The 19,346-nt window shown below is 45.8% G+C and overlaps 1 protein-coding gene across 4 annotated transcripts in view; it reads left to right on the plus strand.

The window, feature by feature from the left end:
* Positions 1-19,346, plus strand: part of ARHGEF7 (Rho guanine nucleotide exchange factor 7) — an 832,785-nt gene that overhangs the window by 392,655 nt on the left and 420,784 nt on the right. For all 4 annotated transcript variants that reach the window (XM_069205130.1, XM_069205127.1, XM_069205128.1 and 1 more), the window contains one exon: positions 13,022-13,168. In XM_069205130.1, the coding sequence (XP_069061231.1) occupies positions 13,022-13,168 (147 nt within the window). The remainder of the gene's footprint in view (positions 1-13,021; positions 13,169-19,346) is intronic.

A 19,346-nucleotide genomic window follows, 5' to 3' on the forward strand; every position in this document is an offset into this window, starting at 1 on the left:
ATGTAATTCAATTGGATGTCAAGCAGAGATGGACATTTGCCCTGCACAGCCCTTCCTTCACTCAGAAACATTAGCCTGTTGTGAAACTTGCAGATTTCCCTATAGGCTGTTCTGTTCCTGCACATAGTAAAACATTTGTATGCCGAAGTATCTACCACATACATCACATAGGGCTCCAGATTGTTTTCTGAATAGAGAAAAGCACCATGAGATTTTGATCAGGCAAATGTTTAAATAAAATTGTAGGAGAAGGGTCATTCTCTCACAAAATTGGCAGATTTTCGCTGTGAACCAGTTTGTGCTGTACATTCTTCTATAGTCTAGTGGTTGATTTCAGAAGAAATAATTGAAATGTTTATTTTTATGACACTTATTGATATGCAGTCTCATTGTGACCTTAAACCCACAGTGCCCCAAGATGTGACCACCATCTTCAGATTCTATTATTGTATGCTTTTCCTTATTACTCATCATTGAGCTGGCCAGTGAGAGAAATTAGCAAAATGAGTGCAAAAATCCAAATCCTGTGAGGTGCCAATGCTTAAAGCTATATTTTTGCTTAATGTTTGGAAAATGGCAGGTCATTTATTTCCTTTGTTTTTCAAGCAATGTTAACAATAGGGTGAGAGAGTTGAAGAGGTGTGGAAGGATTGTGGGTTTGAGAGTGGATGGCAGATGTCAGTGTGTGGGAAGGTGGGAGAAAAGGCAGAAGAAAAAGAGAATATTGGTAGGAGTGATAGTGTATTAATTGTAGAAAATGGATAGAGGTGAGAAATCATAGCATGTATGATGAAGTGGTTCAATGTACAAAGGGGTGAAGATGTATGAGAGGGTTGACTTTGAGGAGATAGTGTGAGTCTTGAGGAATGGGAGTTAATAGTTGGTGCTAAGACAGTGCATATTCATGAATAGTTCTCAAAGGACGTAGTGAGTATAGAATTATTTATGTTGTTTTTCGATATATAAAATGATTACTTATGTGGTTATTTCTTTCTACTGTTGTAGAGTTGGTAGCTAGTAACAATTTAAATTGGCGTGCCATTATTGCCGTTGACCAAAATGTTGTCTGGATCCCTGACTTGTTTTTTTCTGATTAGTCATTCTCTTCAGGTAGCATTATTATGGCAGAACGTTAAGGTTATGTGCTTTTACAATTTTCTTATCCTTACTTCCACCTTGAGTTCCTCCTTCATAGTCTTTCTGCAGTCCCTGTGATAAAGGCTGAATGGGCCATTTTGAGACCTCTTCACCAGAACACCACTTATTTCCACCTCATTAACCTCAAATGTGGCTTAGAGTCGGTGCTTTTTTGTTGTTGTGCTGCTTTATATATCTATAATGCCGAGCATCATCAATGTCTTTCCATAGCAGATGCCAAGATTAACTGACCGTTTAGTTACAGGTTCTCAGGAAAACAGTTTTTCCTGATTAAGCATCCTAAAATAACTAAGCCATATACATTTAGAAGCCTCTTAAGTATTCTTTCGGATTCTGCTTGTACAGTCATTGTTCAAAGTGTAATGTATTTTTTATAGCACTTATTTTACTTCAGTAAAGCCATTGTAGATTAATTCCTGTGATACCATGATGCAATCGTAAACCCTGTGATTTCTATAAATGCCATGATTTTTATAAACCCCATGATTTTTGTGAATTGACATTCATGTTTCCAAATCCTTGCATGTGCTTTGTCCTCCATGTATGTCCCAAGCTCTCACTACCACTGTGGGTGCTATTCTGTGCCTTCTAAGGTGATGGTAAACAAGCTCTTTTTTTCTATTAGTGTGCTCCCAAACGTTCATTTAACAATCCTAGGTCTATGCCTACACCCATTCTCAGATCTGCTATTGAGCAAAAGTGAATCTCCATTAGGGGTAAGCCTGTGCCCAGCATTGCAGAGCTCACTGGTATTATGGGCATGTTAAGTGTAAAATAATATGCCCACATTTAAAATATAGTTAAACTAGGCTGTGGGAAAATGGCTCCTTGTTGCAGTTACCCCCCACTTTTTGCCTGATATTGATGCTGTCTTGACTGAGAGTGTGCTGGGACCCTGCTAGCTGGGCCCCAGCACCAGTGTTATTTAACTAAAAGTGTCCCATTGTTTCCACAATTGGCACTCCCCTGGCACACAGATATGTCCCTTGTAAAAGGTACCAGTGGTACCAAGGGCCCTGTGACCAGGGAAGGTCCCTAAGGGCTGCAGCATGTGTTGTGCCACCCTAGGAGACCCCTCACTTAACACATACACACTGCCATTGCAGATTGTGTGTGTTGGTGGGGAGAAAAAGGCAAAGTCGACATGGCACTCCCCCTCAGGGTGCCATACACTCAAAACACTGCCTGTGGCATAGGTAAGTCACCCCTCTAGCAGGTTGCACTATACCACAGTTGAGGGCATAGCTGCATGAGCAATATTGACCCTACAGTGTCTAAGTCCATTCTTATACATTGTAAGTTCAGTATGGCCATATTGAGTATATGGTCTGAGAGTTTGTCAAAACAAGCAGGAAAAATTCAAAATGCTGTCCCTAGCGCAGGTGCTACTGGCGTTGAACGCAGGAGACTGTTGGTGTCTGTCGACTTGCAGGACGCGTACTTTCATGTTCCCATAATCAAGTCGCACAGGAAGTATCTCCGTTTTGTGGTCGGATCGCAACATTACCAGTTTGCGGTCCTTCTGTTTGGACTTACTTCGGCACCTCGGGTTTTCACAAAGGTGATGGCAGTTGTTGCAGCACATCTCAGAAAGAGGGAAGTAGCGGTTTTTCCCTACCTGGACGATTGGTTGATCAAAGCCAAGTCTCCAGAGCTTGTGTTGTCTCATCTGCGAATGACAACCCAGTTGTTGTTCGATCTGGGTTTTTCTGTAAATGTGCCCAAATCTCACCTGGAGCCCTCTCAACGCCTCCTGTTCATAGGGGCAATACTGGACACAACAATGTTTGGGCCTACCCCCTGCCTCAGCGGATTCGGGACATTCAGGCGCTGATTCCGTTGTTTCAAATTGGAGCGGCAGTTCCAGTCCTCAAGGTCTTACGCCTGCTAGGTCTGTTTGCTTCTTGCATTCTGTTGGTCACTCATGCTCGCTGGCATATGAGGGCTCTTTAGTGGTGCCTCCGCAGACAGTGGTTCCAGCACAAGGGGGATCTCAAGGATTCAGTAAAGATCTCCAGGGACGCTGTAGCGGATCTTCTTTGGTGGGCAGAGGACAGCAACCCTTCCCAAGGAAAAACGTTTTCACTGCCTCCTCCAGTGGCCACAGTGATTTCGGATGCTTCCACTCTAGGGTGAGGAGCTCATCTGGGGGACCTGGAGATCAAGGGTCATTGGTCTCCAGCGGAACAGATGTTGCATATCAATCTGTTGGAATTGCGGGCAGTACGTTTAGCGCTCAAGGCCTTCCTTCCTCCCTTCCCTTCGCGAGCAGTCAGTTCAGATCCTGACGAACAACACTACAGCGATGTGGCATATAAACAAACAGGGAGGAGTGGGGTCGTACCTTCTCTGCAGAGAAGCCCTGCGACTCTGGTCCTGGGCTCAGGACCATCAGATTTGCTTAATAGCAAATCATTTGGCCGGGGTGCTGAATGTACGTGCGGACGGTCTCAGTCGTCACTTCTCATTAGATCACGAGTGGCGTCTCCATCCGGATCTAGTCCTCCACATCTTCGAGATGTGGGGTACTCCTCAGGTGGATTTATTCGCCACTCGGGAGAACGCGCATTGCCCGTTATTCGGCAGCCTCCAGTATCCGATGCAAGGGGCGTTGGGGGGCGCGTTTCAGATGTCCTGGAGCGGCCAGTTGCTTTACGTGTTTCCCCCCATACCCTTGAATCCTCGGGTTTTGAGGAAGGTTCGTCAAGTCATCTTGGTAGCACCAGACTGGCCGAGAAGGGTATGGTATACAGACCTGCTTCAACTCTCTCAGTGCCTTCCGCTCCGTCTCCCGCTCAGGGCAGACCTCCTCTCGCAATCGCAGGGGCAGGTTCTACACCCCCACCTCCAGAGCCTGCACCTTCATGCCTGGAGATTGAACGGGCAACCTGAGGTCCTTTTCTCTCCCACTGGATGTAGTGGATGTTATACTATCATCCAGGCGACACTCCACTAAATCGATTTATGCCGATAGGTGGGCAAAATTTGTGCTTTGGTGTGGAGAGAACCAAAAAGATCCCTTAAAAGCCCACCTTTCAGATGTACTTTTGTTTGCTCTTAGTCTGGCTAAGAAAGGTTGTGCGATAGCTACAGTTAAGGGTTATTTGGTGGCTCTGTCGGCGTTTCTTTGCCTTCCGGACCAGCCATCTTTATTTAAGTCTCCAGTTGTAAACAGGTTCCTTAAGGGTTTGGTGAATAGATTTCCTCCTACTCCCTTTCACATGCCTCAGTGGGACTTAAATCTTGTTCTGACATTCTTAATGGGTTCCCCTTTCGAGCCCATGCATTCATGTCCATTGAGATTTTTATTCTTTAAGACCGTTTTCTTAATAGCAATCACTTCTGCCAGGAGGATTGGAGAGCTTCAGGCACTTTCCGTCAAGCCTCCCTTTACCATGTTTTTCCCTGATAAAGTGGTTCTAAAAACCAGGGCTGCTTTTCTGCCAAAAGTTGTCACCCCTTTTCATATAGGGCAAACTATCACTCTGCCTGCGTTTTACCCTCCTCCCCACCCGTCTAAAGAGGAAGAGAGACTCCATATGTTGGACCCTAAGAGGGCCCTGAGTTTTTACCTAGAGAGAACTAAGGACTTTCGCTTAGATGATCAACTGCTTGTTGGGTATGCTGGACAGCGAAAGGGCAGAGCGGTCCAGAAAAGAACACTCCAGGTGGGTCATCTTGTGTATTAAGATTTGTTACTCTCTGGCGAAAAAAGTCCCTCCTGAAGGGCTACTAGGACTAAGTCTGCATATTTTTGTATATTCCTGTATTTCTGATGATAATGTGAATATATGGATTCAATGGACAAGATTTTTGTGTGCGTATATGTTTATATATATATATATAATTTTTCATGGTCGGGTTACACCTGTGCGCCTTAAGGGCACGAAAAAAATGAGGTGAAACTGACGTTAGTACGCCGACGAGGACCTCTTATTGGCACGTTGACGTCAGACGGAATCACGTGGAGCCGTGCCATTATGACGTCCTCGTCGACGTAGATAGCTAGGAAGAAGACTTTCCGTCGGATGCTGGCGCAAGGATCGAATTCATAAGGTGAGGAATCCACAGGTAGTTAGTGTATCCACCAGAAAAAGCTTTACCAAAGGTAAGTAACTTGTTCTTTTGTGTGCCAAGTTGCTGCAGCCCTTTTTGCTTTGCTGTGTGTTGCTTCCTGCTGGCTTACCACATAGCTTTTTCCTGCAAGAGTCTGACAGCTACCTTCCTTCTGCTACTGGGCCTAATGCTTCTTTTGTGTACACACCTCCTCCTTGCTTTCCTCCATCTTGCTTATTTCTGCCTCCTCCTTGCTTTCCTCCACCTTTCCTTTTTTTTCTTTTCCTTTACTTTTCCTTATTTCCTTTCTTTTTTCTTTTTTCTTCTTTCCTTTTCTTTCTTTCCTCTTCCTTCTTCATATCAATTTATATATTCACTAATAACAAAAAAAGGTAAAAGGAACGTTCTAGTTAGGGTAAAATGTCAGTTAAAACATACTGTTTGAAAAGGAAAAAACACTGAAATTCACCAGTTATAGTTATCGCAATTAACTATAACTTGTGCTCCAAAGAACTATAAGCTGTGCTCCCGACATGCAGTGTTTTTATCATTGATGTAATTTCAGTTGTTGCAGTGATATTAACAATATCATAGAACGTCATGAGTGATGTAATATGAGGTAATTAGCAGTTTGTCAGGCTCGTGAGTTATAGTTACTTTAGGGTACACGTTATAGGTACTTGAGATACCTATAACTGGTTAATTTCAGTGGTTTTGTTTGTTAAGTGTAATGTGTTTAACTGACATTTTCACCTAGCTATAATGTCCTTTTAACTTTTTTTTTTCCAGTCCGTTCTAAGTATTTTTTTTTGTGAAAACTATAACTGTCACTTTCACCTTTGTTTTTATAGTGAATTTCTATGTTTTTTAAATGTAAAGTAAGATTTGTATTGCTGTCTGTGGCATGGGGTTATGTGCATGGTCTGGCCTGCTGCCAGGCCCCTGCACATACCCTGATGCCCCACCCCATCCCCTGACACCTGCACCCGTTTCCAGAGTCCTAACATGGCAACCTTTTCCCTCAGATTGTGGCCATCTAATGGGACCTCAGGGTCACGGATCCATTATAAATAGTCTGTCAGCCAATCAGAGCTTGATTTAATCTGGGGATCCTCTGCGATAGATCGATGAATGGTCCGCAGCATGAAATACACAACGTTTCTGAACTGTAATTTCTCAAAAATTCCTGAACAGATTGTGAATTGTTTGTGAATACCAGCAAATGTCCTTCTGTGTGCTTTCCATGTCCACCTTTCTTGACACACTGCTTTATCCAACCCCAAACATTGCACACTGTAGTGCCTGCCATATTTGCAAACTTTCCCAAACAGTTCTGTCCAGGGGTATACCACTATTCAGATCCTTATTCTGTCAATCAGGATATGGGAAGTGGCACACACAGAGGTTATTGTTGCACACCTAAGATCAACATAGGCACTCAGATTAGTTGAGAATTGGTACCTTTGCAATAGACTCCTGTAGGAAGTTGGCTCTGTATGTGCTATTTCAAGGTAAGGAATAGCATGCACAGAGTCCAAGGGTTCCCCTTAGAGGTAAGATAGTGGCAAAAAGAGATAATACTAATGCTCTATTTTGTGGTAGTGTGGTCGAGCAGTAGGCTTATCAAAGGAGTAGTGTTAAGCATTTGTTGCACATACACATAGACAATAAATGAGGTACACACACTCAGAGACAAATCCAGCCAATAGGTTTTGTTATAGATAAATATATTTTCTTAGTTTATTTTAAGAACCACAGGTTCAAATTTTACATGTAATAGCTCTTTTGAAAGGTATTGCAGGTAAGTACTCTAGGAACTTTGAATCATTACTTTAGCATGTATACTTTTCACATAAAACACAATAAGCTGTTTTAAAAGTGGACACAGTGCAATTTTCACAGTTCCTGGGGGAGGTGAGTTATTGTTAGATTCAACAGGTAAGTAAGGCACTTACAGGTTTCAGTTTTTGGTCCAAGGTAGCCCACCGTTGGGGGTTCAGAGCAACCCCAAAGTTATCACACCAGCAGCTCAGGGCCGGTCAGGTGCAAAGGTCAAAGAGGTGCCCAAAACACATAGGCTATAATGGAGAGAAGGGGGTGCCCCGGTTCCAGTCTGCCAGCAGGTAAGTACCCGCGTCTTCGGAGGGCAGACCAGGGGGGTTTTGTAGGGCACCGGGGGGGACACCAGATAGCACAGAAAGTACACCCTCAGCAGCGCGGGGGCGGCCGGGTGCAGTGTGCAAACAAGCGTCGGGTTTTCAATGGAAGTCAATGAGAGATCAAGGGATCTCTTCAGCGTCGCAGGCAGGCAAGGGGGGGGCTCCTCGGGGTAGCCACCACCTGGGCAAGGGAGAGGGCCTCCTGGGGGTCACTCCTGCACAGAAGTTCCGTTTCTTTAGGGGCTGGGGCTGGGGCTGCGGGTGCAGGGTCTTTTCCAGCCGTCGGGAAATGGAGTTCAGACAGTCGCGGTCAGGGGGAGCCTGGGGATTCCCTCTGCAGGCGTCGCTGTGGGGGCTCAGGGGGGGGCAACTTTGGTTACTCACAGTCGTAGAGTCGCCGGAGGGTCCTCCCTGAGTTGGTTGTTCTCCACCAGTCGAGTCGGGGTCGCCGGGTGCAGTGTTGCAAGTCTCACGCTTCTTGCGGGGAGTTGCAGGGGTCTTTAAATCTGCTCCTTGTAACGAAGTTGCAGTTCTTTTGGAGCAGTGCCGCTGTCCTCGGGAGTTTCTTGTCTTTTTCGAAGCAGGACAGTCCTCGGAGGATTCAGAGGTCGCTGGTCCCTTGGAAAGCGTCGCTGGAGCAGGGTTTTTTGGAAGGCAGGAGACAGGCCGGTAAGTCTGGGGCCAAGGCAGTTGGTGTCTTCTGGTCTTCCTCTGCAGGGGTCTTTCAGCTCAGCAGTCCTTCTTCTTGTAGTTGCAGGAATCTAAATTCTTCAGTTCAGGGGAGCCCTTAAATACTAAATTTAAGGGCGTGTTTAGGTCTGGGGGGTTAGTAGCCAATGGCTACTAGCCCTGAGGGTGAGTACACCCTCTTTGTGCCTCCTCCCAAGGGGAGGGGGTCACATCCCTAATCCTATTGGGGGAATCCTCCATCTGCAAGATGGAGGATTTCTAAAAGTCAGGGTCACCTCAGCTCAGGACACCTTAGGGGCTGTCCTGACTGGCCAGTGACTCCTCCTTGTTTTTCTCATTATCTCTCCTGGACTTGCCGCCAAAAGTGGGGGCTATGTCCAGGGGGCGGGCATCTCCACTAGCTGGAGTGCCCTGGGGCATTGTAACACGAAGCTTGAGCCTTTGAAGCTCACTGCTAGGTGATACAGTTCCTGCAGGGGGGAGGTGTGAAGCACCTCCACCCAGAGCAGGCTTTGTTTCTGTCCTCAGAGAGCACAAAGGCTCTCACCGCATGAGGTCAGACACTCGTCTCTCAGCAGCAGGCTGGCACAGACCAGTCAGTCCTGCACTGAACAATTGGGTAAAATACAGGGGGTATCTCTAAGATGCCCTCTGTGTGCATTTTTTTAATAAATCCAACACTGGCATCAGTGTAGGTTTATTATTCTGAGAAGTTTGATACCAAACTTCCCAGTATTCAGTGTAGCCATTATGGAGCTGTGGAGTTCGTTTTTGACAGACTCCCAGACCATATACTCTTATGGCTACCCTGCACTTACAATGTCTAAGGTTTTGCTTAGACACTGTAGGGGCATAGTGCTCATGCACTGGTGCCCTCACCTATGGTATAGTGCACCCTGCCTTAGGGCTGTAAGGCCTACTAGAGGGGTGACTTATCTATACTGCATAGGTAGTGTGAGGTTGGCATGGCACCCTGAGGGGAGTGCCATGTCGACTTACTTGTTTTGTTCTCATCAGCACACACAAGCTGGCAAGCAGTGTGTCTGTGCTGAGTGAGGGGTCCCCAGGGTGGCATAAGATATGCTGCAGCCCTTAGAGACCTTCCCTGGCATCAGGGCCCTTGGTACCAGGGGTGCCAGTTACAAGGGACTTACCTGGATGCCAGGGTGTGCCAATTGTGGAATCAAAAGCACATTTTAGGTAAAAGAACACTGGTGCTGGGGCCTGGTTAGCAGGGTCCCAGCACACTTCTCAGTCAAGTCAGCATCAGTATCAGGCAAAAAGTGGGGGGTAACTGCAACAGGGAGCCATTTCTTTACACAAGCCCCCCCCCAGCCCACAGGCCAGGAGACTCAGCCAAAGCTGGGAGAGTCTTCCTAGTCTGTCAGGCGAGGAAGAGTAGAGGAAATAGGCTGGTTTGTTGCAGGGCCTACTCTGCCTTACATCCTCCTGTCCGGGTCATTCCCTCTGGGGAACTGACCCACTTCCACAGTGATAGGACCTAATCTGAACTGCCTCTTGTCTGTGCTTTTAATGTCTTCACCCATTCTCTCTATTTTGGGGTTAGAGGTATCCACCTCTGCTAATCTTATCTTAGCCAGGGTCACCCCTAGCTTACCCAAAGAGGTTACCCAGAGCTGGAGTAACCCCACCATGACCAACAGGGTCAGGGGGCCTAACTTGCTATTTGTCATGGGGTCTGACCACCATGCCAAGGATAGTGCAGCCATAAAGGCTAACACCCAGCAGAGGCCACTGACAGCTGTCAGTGCCCAGAACCACACCTTTAGCTCTTCACCTACAAGGGAAGGGGCTAAGTTACAGGCTTCTTTGGGTTCAGGGTGCCTGTCTGCTGTATTGGAGTGGGGGGTTACCACATCTTGTAGTAAACACCCTTCTTCCACTCTTTCTTCTGTTAGCTGAGGGGCCACCCACTCAGACTTAACAGTTGCCTGACTAGCCAGGACTTCTTGTGGGTCAGGTTGGACTTTATCAGAGCCACTTTTGGGGTTCTCCCCTACTGGAGAAGAATCTCCTTGGCTTGCTGGAACCTTGGCTAAAGGTTGTCCACCTTTCCTACTCTATTTCCTTTTCTTTTTCTTCTGGGGCCTACTTGCATTTACTGCAGAGGCAGGCACTCCAGAATCCTTGGGAGAGGACTGGCACTGGACCAGTTCCTCTCTTGGGCTCTGACTAACCTCTGGGTAGTCATTTCCAAGGAGACAATCAAGGGGGAGGTCTGTACTGACTACCACCCTTCTCCAGCTAAAAGTCCCACCCACTTCTATGGGCACAAAAGCCACTGGCCTACAAGTGACCCTGTCTGGGCTAACTCTTACTCTGGCAGTCTCACCTGGGATGTACTGGTTTGAGAACACCAGCCTGTCATGCACAATAGTGTGACTGGCACAAGTGTCTCTCAGGGCAGTGGCTGGAATTCCATTCACCAGTAGGTGGTGGAAGTGTCTACTTCCCTCTAGAATCTCCAACTCACCTGTTGGGCCCTTTTTCCAGTTGAAGGCTATGAAGACCTCCTCATCCGAGGAGTCATCCCCAATGGCTACACTGGTCACCCCTGGAATTTTGCTAGGGGGTTTGTTTTTGGGACAAGAAGTGTCCTTGGTGTGGTGCCCTGTCTGTTTACAGTTATGGCACCATGCCTTAGTGGCATCCCAGTTCTTACCCTGGTACCCACCTTTGTTTTGGGTTGTGTCTCGGGGCCCACCCACCTGGTCTGGTTTTTGGGGGCCTACAGAGGACTCTTTTTCTTTGTTTCTAGTGTCACCCACTTTCTCCTGAGGAGGCTTTGTAACCCCTTTCTTTTGGTCACCCCCAGTGAAAGTTTTGGTTACCCTAGTCTTGACCCAGTGGTCTGCCTTCTTTCCCAATTCTTGGGGAGAAATTGGACCTAGGTCTACCAGATACTGATGCAACTTTTCATTGAAGCAGTTACTTAAAATGTGTTCTTTCATAAACAAATTATAAAGCCCAACATAGTCATACACTTCATTTCCAGTTACCCAACCATCCAGTGTTTTCACTGAGTAGTCAACATAATCAACTCAGGTCTGGCTCGAGGATTTTTGAGCCCCCCTGAATCTAATCCTATACTCCTCAGTGGAGAATCCAAAGCCCTCAATCAGGGTACCCTTCATGAGGTCATAAGATTCTGCATCTTTTTTAGAGAGTGTGAGGAGTCTATCCCTACACTTTCCTGTGAACATTTCCCAAAGGAGAGCACCCCAGTGAGATTTGTTCACTTTTCTGGTTTCACAAGCCCTCTCAAAAGCTGTGAACCATTTGGTGATGTCATCACCATCTTCATATTTTGTTACAATCCCTTTGGGGATTTTCAACATGTCAGGAGAATCTCTGACCCTATTTATGTTGCTGCCACCATTGATGGGTCCTAGGTCCATCTCTTGTCTTTCCCTTTCTATGGCTAGGATCTGTTTTTCCAAAGCCAATCTTTTGGCCATCCGGGCTAACTGGATGTCCTCTTCACTGGAGTTATCCTCAGTGATTTCAGAGAGGCTGGACCCTCCTGTGAGGGAGCCAGCATCTCTGACTATTATTTTTGGAGTCAGGGCTTGAGAAGCCCTGTTCTCCCTAGATAGGACTGGTGGAGGGAATTCTTCCTCCAGTTCACTATCATCCTCCTCTGTGTTATCCACAGAGGGGTTGGCTCTATCATACTCTGCCAACAGCTCCTGGAGCTGTACTTTGGTAGGTCTGGAGCCCATTGTTATTTTTCTTATGTTACAGAGTGACCTTAGCTCTTTCATCTGGAGATGGAGGTAAGGTGTGGTGTCGAGTTCCACCACATTCATCTCTGTACTAGACATTATTCTTCTAAAAGTTGGAATGCTTTTAAGAATCTAAAACTAGTTCTAGAATCTAATTCAAATTGGTTAGCAGGGTCCCAGCACACTTCTCAGTCAAGTCAGCATCAGTATCAGGCAAAAAGTGGGGGGTAACTGCAACAGGGAGCCATTTCTTTACAACTCCTGTGTCTGTTTTGTCCAAGCACTCAGTCCCTACTGCTCTTTGTATGGAACTGAACTGTGCATCGCTTGAAAGGAAGGAGATGCAGGATTCATAACGAAGGATCACAATTTCTGGTAATGTTTTTTTTACATATGTAAATGCTTACTAAAACTCCCTTTTAGTATTTATTTGTAAAAAGGGAGAATAAGTATTTTCATAATCTCCCTATGTTGACTGAAATTCTTCAAAGCCATTGTCTTTGCTTGCACTACTGTGGAGGACTTCTCTGGTTTTCCTAATATGCCAGTTTCACAGGAGCACTTATATTTGCAGCACTTAAATGCATTTGGGTTTATTTGCTATGTAAACACTATACAATCACAATATGTGTTTAACAAAGCTAATGAAGTTACTGAGGTTTAGTACATGGCGGCTATTTAATGTGGTGCATAAATCTTAAAGAAGTCCTAGTGCAAGTGTAATTTTTTTCCTAACAAGTTGAAAAAAATAATTGCATGTATATTTTTCCGAAAAACAAATAAATAGAATTGCATTTCAATAAAAGGTTAAAGAATGGATAAAATTGAAAAAATAAGCCTTATTTGTAACACATTAAAAAAGGACCTAGCATTTGCTACTTTTGGTAACCATTTGTGATAAGAGTGCAGCTTCATTTTCAGGAGTCACTATTAAGCACAGATGTAAGTATACAGAGAAGATATAATCCACTTTTAAGGTAGATATGTCACACCTTTGTAAGAATTGCTTCAGTGGTTGAAGCAAGTGGTTTAACTTTGTTCGAGCTGTGGTAAAAGAAAGGATTAAACACCACAAATTATGCTATTAAGATAATTGTAAAAAAATAACCTGAATCGATTCTGGGAAAATTGGTTGCAGTTGCTAATATTTCACAGTTTGTCAATTTATCGGGGTTGTTCTTTGTTGATGGGAGACTCTTCTGCATTCAATAGGCGCATTGTCAAGAAGTGCGGAAACGGAAAGAACTGGAACTTCAGATACTGACGGAAGCTATTCGATGCTGGGAAGGAGAGGACATCAAAACGCTTGGCAATGTTTTATACATGTCACAAGTCATGATCCAGTGCGCAGGAAATGAGGTATAGCCCTTTTTTGAATTTGTTTAATTCATCTCCTTTCGTACATGTTTTCCATGGGTGTTTGCCTGATCACTCATCCCTCCCACACTGCCGAAACACCCCTTCTCCCTTTCAACCAATTTGGATTCATGGTAGGAAGGGCAATTTGCAAATTTATTAGCATGACCAAAATCATTATATTATTCTTTTGGGTAACAAACCTGGAAATATTGTGGGACAATGGATTGTGTGAGAGCGTTTCTACTATGGCATTTTTTATGTTTTGCTCAAATTCACTGAAATAATGTAATATCCATTTCACTCCTTCTTCAGCAACATGACCGGGCCCTCCACTCTAGCTACACAACTTACTCCTCCTTGTGTGGAGATTGAGTGGTGACAATTGACTGCGTTAGATTAACTGCCTGAGATGGTGGATGTCATTTTTGCTGCCCTTCCACAAAATCCGTTTATGCTCGGTGCTGGGTCACAGACACATCTGTGACCTGGTTCGATGCCCATTATGCAGACCTGAAACTGTTGCATGTAATTTAATTTGTTTTGTCTTTAATCCGGCCAAAAATAGCCCACAGTGTCTCAGAGCCCAGTCCACCAGGGCTAAGGCTTCTGCCCCAGCATTGCCATGAGAGTGCCTGTCCTTGCTGTATGCAGGGTTGCGACTTGGGCACCTGTGCATACAATTACAAAGCTTTACTGCCTTGACAGCCTGGTCTGCTGGGAAGGAATTTTGCCCGCTTGGTTCTGTGAGACTTTTTGGCTGAGTCCACGCCAGAGACACTCCACCTTTGGGAGGTACTTCATAGGTTTCTATTATAAGGTGGCAAATCTGCGGTTAGATGTATCCATCAGAAGAACAATTTGTTTACCTTTGGTAACACTTTTCACTGTGAATACTTTATCTAACCGTAGATTCCTCATTCCACTTCCACCTCCTTATTCTATGCAGTTGCCTCTTCTTAACAACCAAAATAGTACTCCGCTCACTGTATACAACGAATTTTGCAGCCTCTGTGTGGGGTGGGGGGTGAGGGGGGAGAGTGGAGAGTGGAAAGAAAAAGACAAACTAGCACCTGTACCCAGGAGTGGCACTTCAATGCAGTTCAGTTCCATCATATCGGGGGTGGTATTTAGCCAAAGTGGATCAGTACGACCCCACCTGGCGATGCACAGGAGCACTACTATGGAAAATCTCTGGATCTAATCTATACCTAATCTATTCTAAGGTGAGAAATCTGTGGTTACATACAGTATCCACCAAAAAGAGCATTACCAAAGGTAAGTAACTTGTTCAATTTGTGACAGTGATATAGTGACCGTAGTTAGGGCTAAAATTGCACATTGAAATAGCGCTTTGTTCGGTTTGCCCCCAATTCATATCTGAATATATATATATGTTCGGTGGCATGTGTAGCTGCAGATACACATGCTGTGCATTATCCTGCCATCTAGTGTTGGGCTCGGAGTGTTACAAGTTGTTCTCCAGTATTGTATCTTTCATAGATTCACATGCTTGAATCATCCCCGTCGTCGAGGTGGGAGCCTCACGGTAAACTTAAATACATAAAGCAGTAAGTCAGTAAAAGTAAAACCAGTAGGCCCTAGAAGGCCTCATAGGGTATTTTACAGTCTATCCACCTTGTTTTGTGAAAAAGACCCAAACTTCAGTATCAACCAATCAGGATTCAGCCCCTCCCAAACACTCCCAACAGAGGCTGAATTCCCTCAGATTTTCTACCGCACGTCGTGTGAAGGGAGTCTCTCTGAGCTCTGCTCAGTTTTTTCCTATTTTCTGACTGAAGATTGTTTTTTCTCTCAGGAAACTAGCTACAGCTTTACTATGTCTGAAAAGGCAAAGAAGGGTCTGTTCAGAGACTGTGACAACTGTGGGAAGAAGAGACTGCATGTTGATGACCCCCACAAGAAGTGTATCTACTGCCTTCATCCAGACCACAAGGTGAGAGACTGCAAAATCTGTCGCACCTTTAGTCAAAAAACCCTCAAAGACCGTGAGGGTAGACTTCTTTTATGGCTGCAAAAACAGAAAGCCTTAGAACATCCTTCCTCCGACGACAGCGAAGCGTCATCACATACTTCTCGCCCTCAGAAAAGAACAGGTGAGAGAAGTAGAGGGTCGGATGAACCACCAAGGAAGGTGCCCAAAAAGACAAAACAACTCTCTACTGAAGCGAAAAAGGATGTTTTCCACTCAGAGACATTTAAACATGGGCCAAAAAAGGTTCATTCAGAACCTACTACGCCTTTGCACCGAAAAAGCACCTCAAAAAAGCCATCCCTGTCTCTGTCACCACAAAAAGAGCCAGAAAAACTTTTTTCGGTGAAAAAACAACCGTCGACGACCACCCCGTCGACGACTGTGTCGACGGCAACAGCGACTACGGTATCGTCGACGTTCACAACACCAGCCTCACCGATGATTATGACGTCGTCGCCGTTGTCATCGACGACGATAATGACAGCAAAAATTTTTAAGAAGGCTTCGTCGGCAACCACATCGTCGACAGCGGAGGCCTCCTGGGTTCACCAATCAACCAGGGCACTCCCATCTACGAAGCACCTCTCAATGAGGTTTAAAAAGGCACTGCCGACGACGGCACCTACACAAGATACGTCGGCGAAACGACCGTCGTCTATAAAGTACCCGTCGACGAAGGGACCTTTGACGAAGAATTCGTTGACAAAGGCCCCGTTAGCAAAGACTCCGTCAATGACGGAACTGTCGACGAGAGATCCGTCGATGGGAGAGCCGTCGACGAGGGAACCGTCGACGATTATATCGTCCACAGCACTAACAGTTTACAAACCATCCACCTACCTGGATACTTCGCCACACCATTCCTCATACCATCAGGACGACTCCACCAGATTCTTGCCCCTTTCACTTATTAATATAGGGGACAAGGCGTCTGATATTCTGCCGATGCATACCTCACCAAGTAAAGTGTTGCCATACCCACCACAACATCTTTTAGACGATGAGGATGATGATGCGTACTCTCAAAACGACGGAATGTTTGGGGCAGCTAGTAGCCCGTCCCAACTCAATGTCAAATGCCAAGAGTTTGATGAAGAAGAGGATCAACATTACCAGCCTAGTTATGACTCAACATCTTATCCACAGACAGAACAACCATCGCCCTTTGCTATGCCTAGCACATTAGTGGCAGGTCTCCAATATATGTTGAAGGACTACTATAAAAGGTTCCCACCATCAACTCAGTCCACGCCACCTAGACCTGAGAGCTACCAGACACCCCGGCAAGCTCAGACTACTAATCTTTCTGAAACGCCACAGGCTAGTATACCTGTAACTTGCCAAACTCCGGAAGCTTGCCCCTCGTCAGACGACGAAAGGGAAGAGGGTGAGCTAAGAGATTCGGCGGCTAGTGAATGGGATGATTATCTCGTTCTCACACCATCTCCACCGCCAGCAGGTCCAGTAGATTCTCCTCCAGAGGACATAGGAGGTTTCCATAATTTAATAGAGAGAGCGGCGAAACGTTTTGGTCTTGCAATGGTTTCCCATGAAACCGAATGTTTTTTGTACGACTTTAAAGAGCCATCAAAGAGATCTGTAAGAGCCATACCCATTGTAGATTTCTTATGGCAGGAGGGTTTGAAGGCAATGAAAAACCCAGCAACAGTGCCTTCACAAATGCCAAGACTAGAGAAAAAATACAAGGCCCCATATGATTCTCCGACCTGTCTAGTCTCACAGCCGAAACCTGACTCTGTTATATCACAGGCGGCTCAGCGACGTTCCAAAAACCCCTCCACGCCTATTGCGTCTCCCCCAGACAAAGAAGGAAGGAGATTAGACAATATCGGCAAGAAATTCTCCTCTGTTGCTGCAGTCACGGTTAAGGCGGCTAATTCCCTCGCCATCCTGGGAAGGTACGATCGCCAGATGTGGGCAGACATGTCTGCCTTTTTAGATTTACTGCCAGAAGACGTCAAGGTGGAAGCAAAAAAGGTCTTGCAGGAGGGAGAAAGGGTCTCCGCAGAGATAATAGACAGCGCAATAGATATTTCTCTCACTGGCTTTAGACAATTAGCTGGCGCAGCAGTCCTGCGCAGACAAGGATGGCTTAAAGCTACTTCATTCAGACCAGAAGTCCAGACTCGTGTTCTCAACATGCCTTTTGATGGAGAGAGTTTGTTTGGCAAACATGTCGACGACATGTTGTAGGCTATCAAGACGGATACCGATACGGCAAAATCCCTAGGTACCCTACAATATAAGAAACAACCTTTTCGTGGAGCAAGGGGTAGAGGTAATTACTCCTTTCGAGGTGGATACCAACAATACAGGTCACAATATCCGTCTTCCTCCACAGGATCACGACATCAGTACCATCAGCAACAGCAGCATTATCGATTACCACCGGCCGCAGCTTACAAACATCCAGCTAGAGGAAGAGGAGCTGCCCGAGGAAGAGATACAGGCAGGAAGCAATGACCTGCAGATCATCCCAACGCTTCCCCACCAACCAACATCGAGGGTCGGAGGTCGCATCACTTCCTATTTCCCCAAGTGGAAGGCCATAACTTCGGACAGATGGGTACTCGATGTAGTGGCCAGAGGTCATACTCTGGAATTAACACAAACACCACCAATTGTTCCTCCATCGGTCCCACAGCCTCCGAGGTTGAACCAACTCCTCAGGGAAGTAAGAATAATGCTGAGAAAGGGAGCAATAGAACCAGTCCCTTTATCTCAAAAGAACAGAGGATTCTACTCCCGTTTTTTCCTTCTAAAGAAACCCTCAGGAGACTGGCGCCCCATCCTGGACTTGGGAGCACTAAACAAGTTTTTAAAGAAGCAATCGTTCAGGATGGTAACATTGCAGGATGTCCTGCGTCTGCTAAATACCGGAGATCGGTTGGCATCCCTAGACCTCCAGGATGCCTATTTTCATATCCCCATATATCGCAACCATCGCAAATTCCTAAGGTTCAGAGTAGGAAGTATGCACCTTCAATTCCGGGTTCTACCATTCGGTCTCAAATCAGCCCCCAGAATCTTCACAAAAATGTTAGCTCCGGCAGCAGCACATCTCCGCCAGTCAGGTATCCAGGTCTTCCCTTACTTGGACGACTGGCTTATAAAGGCACCCTCAAAATCGCAAGTAACAAATCATATCTCCTATTGCCTTCAATTGTTACACAGCCTGGGGTTTGTAGTCAACTACCAGAAATCTCAGCTCTACCCCAAACAGGAATTGAGTTTCTTAGGAGCAATTCTGGACACAGTCCGCAGCAAAGCGTACCCATCTCACGAGAGGAAACAAAAGTTAACCTCCTTGGCAGACAGGCTCTCCAGAAAAAAGTTTGTTTCAGTCCGCATCTACAAATCATTGCTCGGAATGATATCATCATGCATTCTGCTAGTCCCAGATTGCAGGCTCCATATGCGACCCCTGCAAGAGCAATTGGACATACAATGGACTCAGGTCAACGGCTCCTTCGAAGACAAGATTCGCATAACGCCTTTAATGAAGAGCACCATGAGGTGGTGGTGACTCTAACCAATTTGTCAAAAGGACTGTCTTTTCTTCTTCAAACACCAAGTTACATAGTAACAACGGATGCCTCCCTCGAAGGATGGGGTGCACACTGCCAGGACCTGCAAATCAGCGGAATCTGGAATCAGAAAGAGGGTCAGCTCCACATCAATTATCTAGAACTCAAGCAATACACTTTGCTCTAAAAGCTTTCTTACCAAAGATACAAAGTTCAAGCGTCTTAATCAGGACGGACAACACAACCAGCATGTTTTATCTAAACAAGCAAGGAGGCACAAGATCCCTACAACTCTCGCAGCTAGCCCAACAAATTTGGACAGGGGCCATCAAGCACAATATTTCACTCAAAGCGGAGCATGTGCCAGGACAAACCAATGTTCTAGCAGACACCCTGAGCAGGACAGTGATTCCTTATCACGAGTGGGAGCTAGACCAGAAAACTCTCAACGGCCTTTTTCTATTATGGGGCAAACCGAACTTAGACCTATTTGCCACTCTCGAGAACAAGAAATGCCAGTTCTACGCAAGTTGGCTTCCCCAAAAAGATTCGTGGGGGAATGCGTTTTCGATGAGATGGTCCGGAGTTTATGCCTACGCTTTTCCTACAATCCCGCTCATTCCAAGAGTCATCAACA

The sequence above is a fragment of the Pleurodeles waltl genome, chromosome 8 (genome assembly GCF_031143425.1).
Source record: "Pleurodeles waltl isolate 20211129_DDA chromosome 8, aPleWal1.hap1.20221129, whole genome shotgun sequence".
Taxonomy (NCBI): domain Eukaryota; kingdom Metazoa; phylum Chordata; class Amphibia; order Caudata; family Salamandridae; genus Pleurodeles; species Pleurodeles waltl.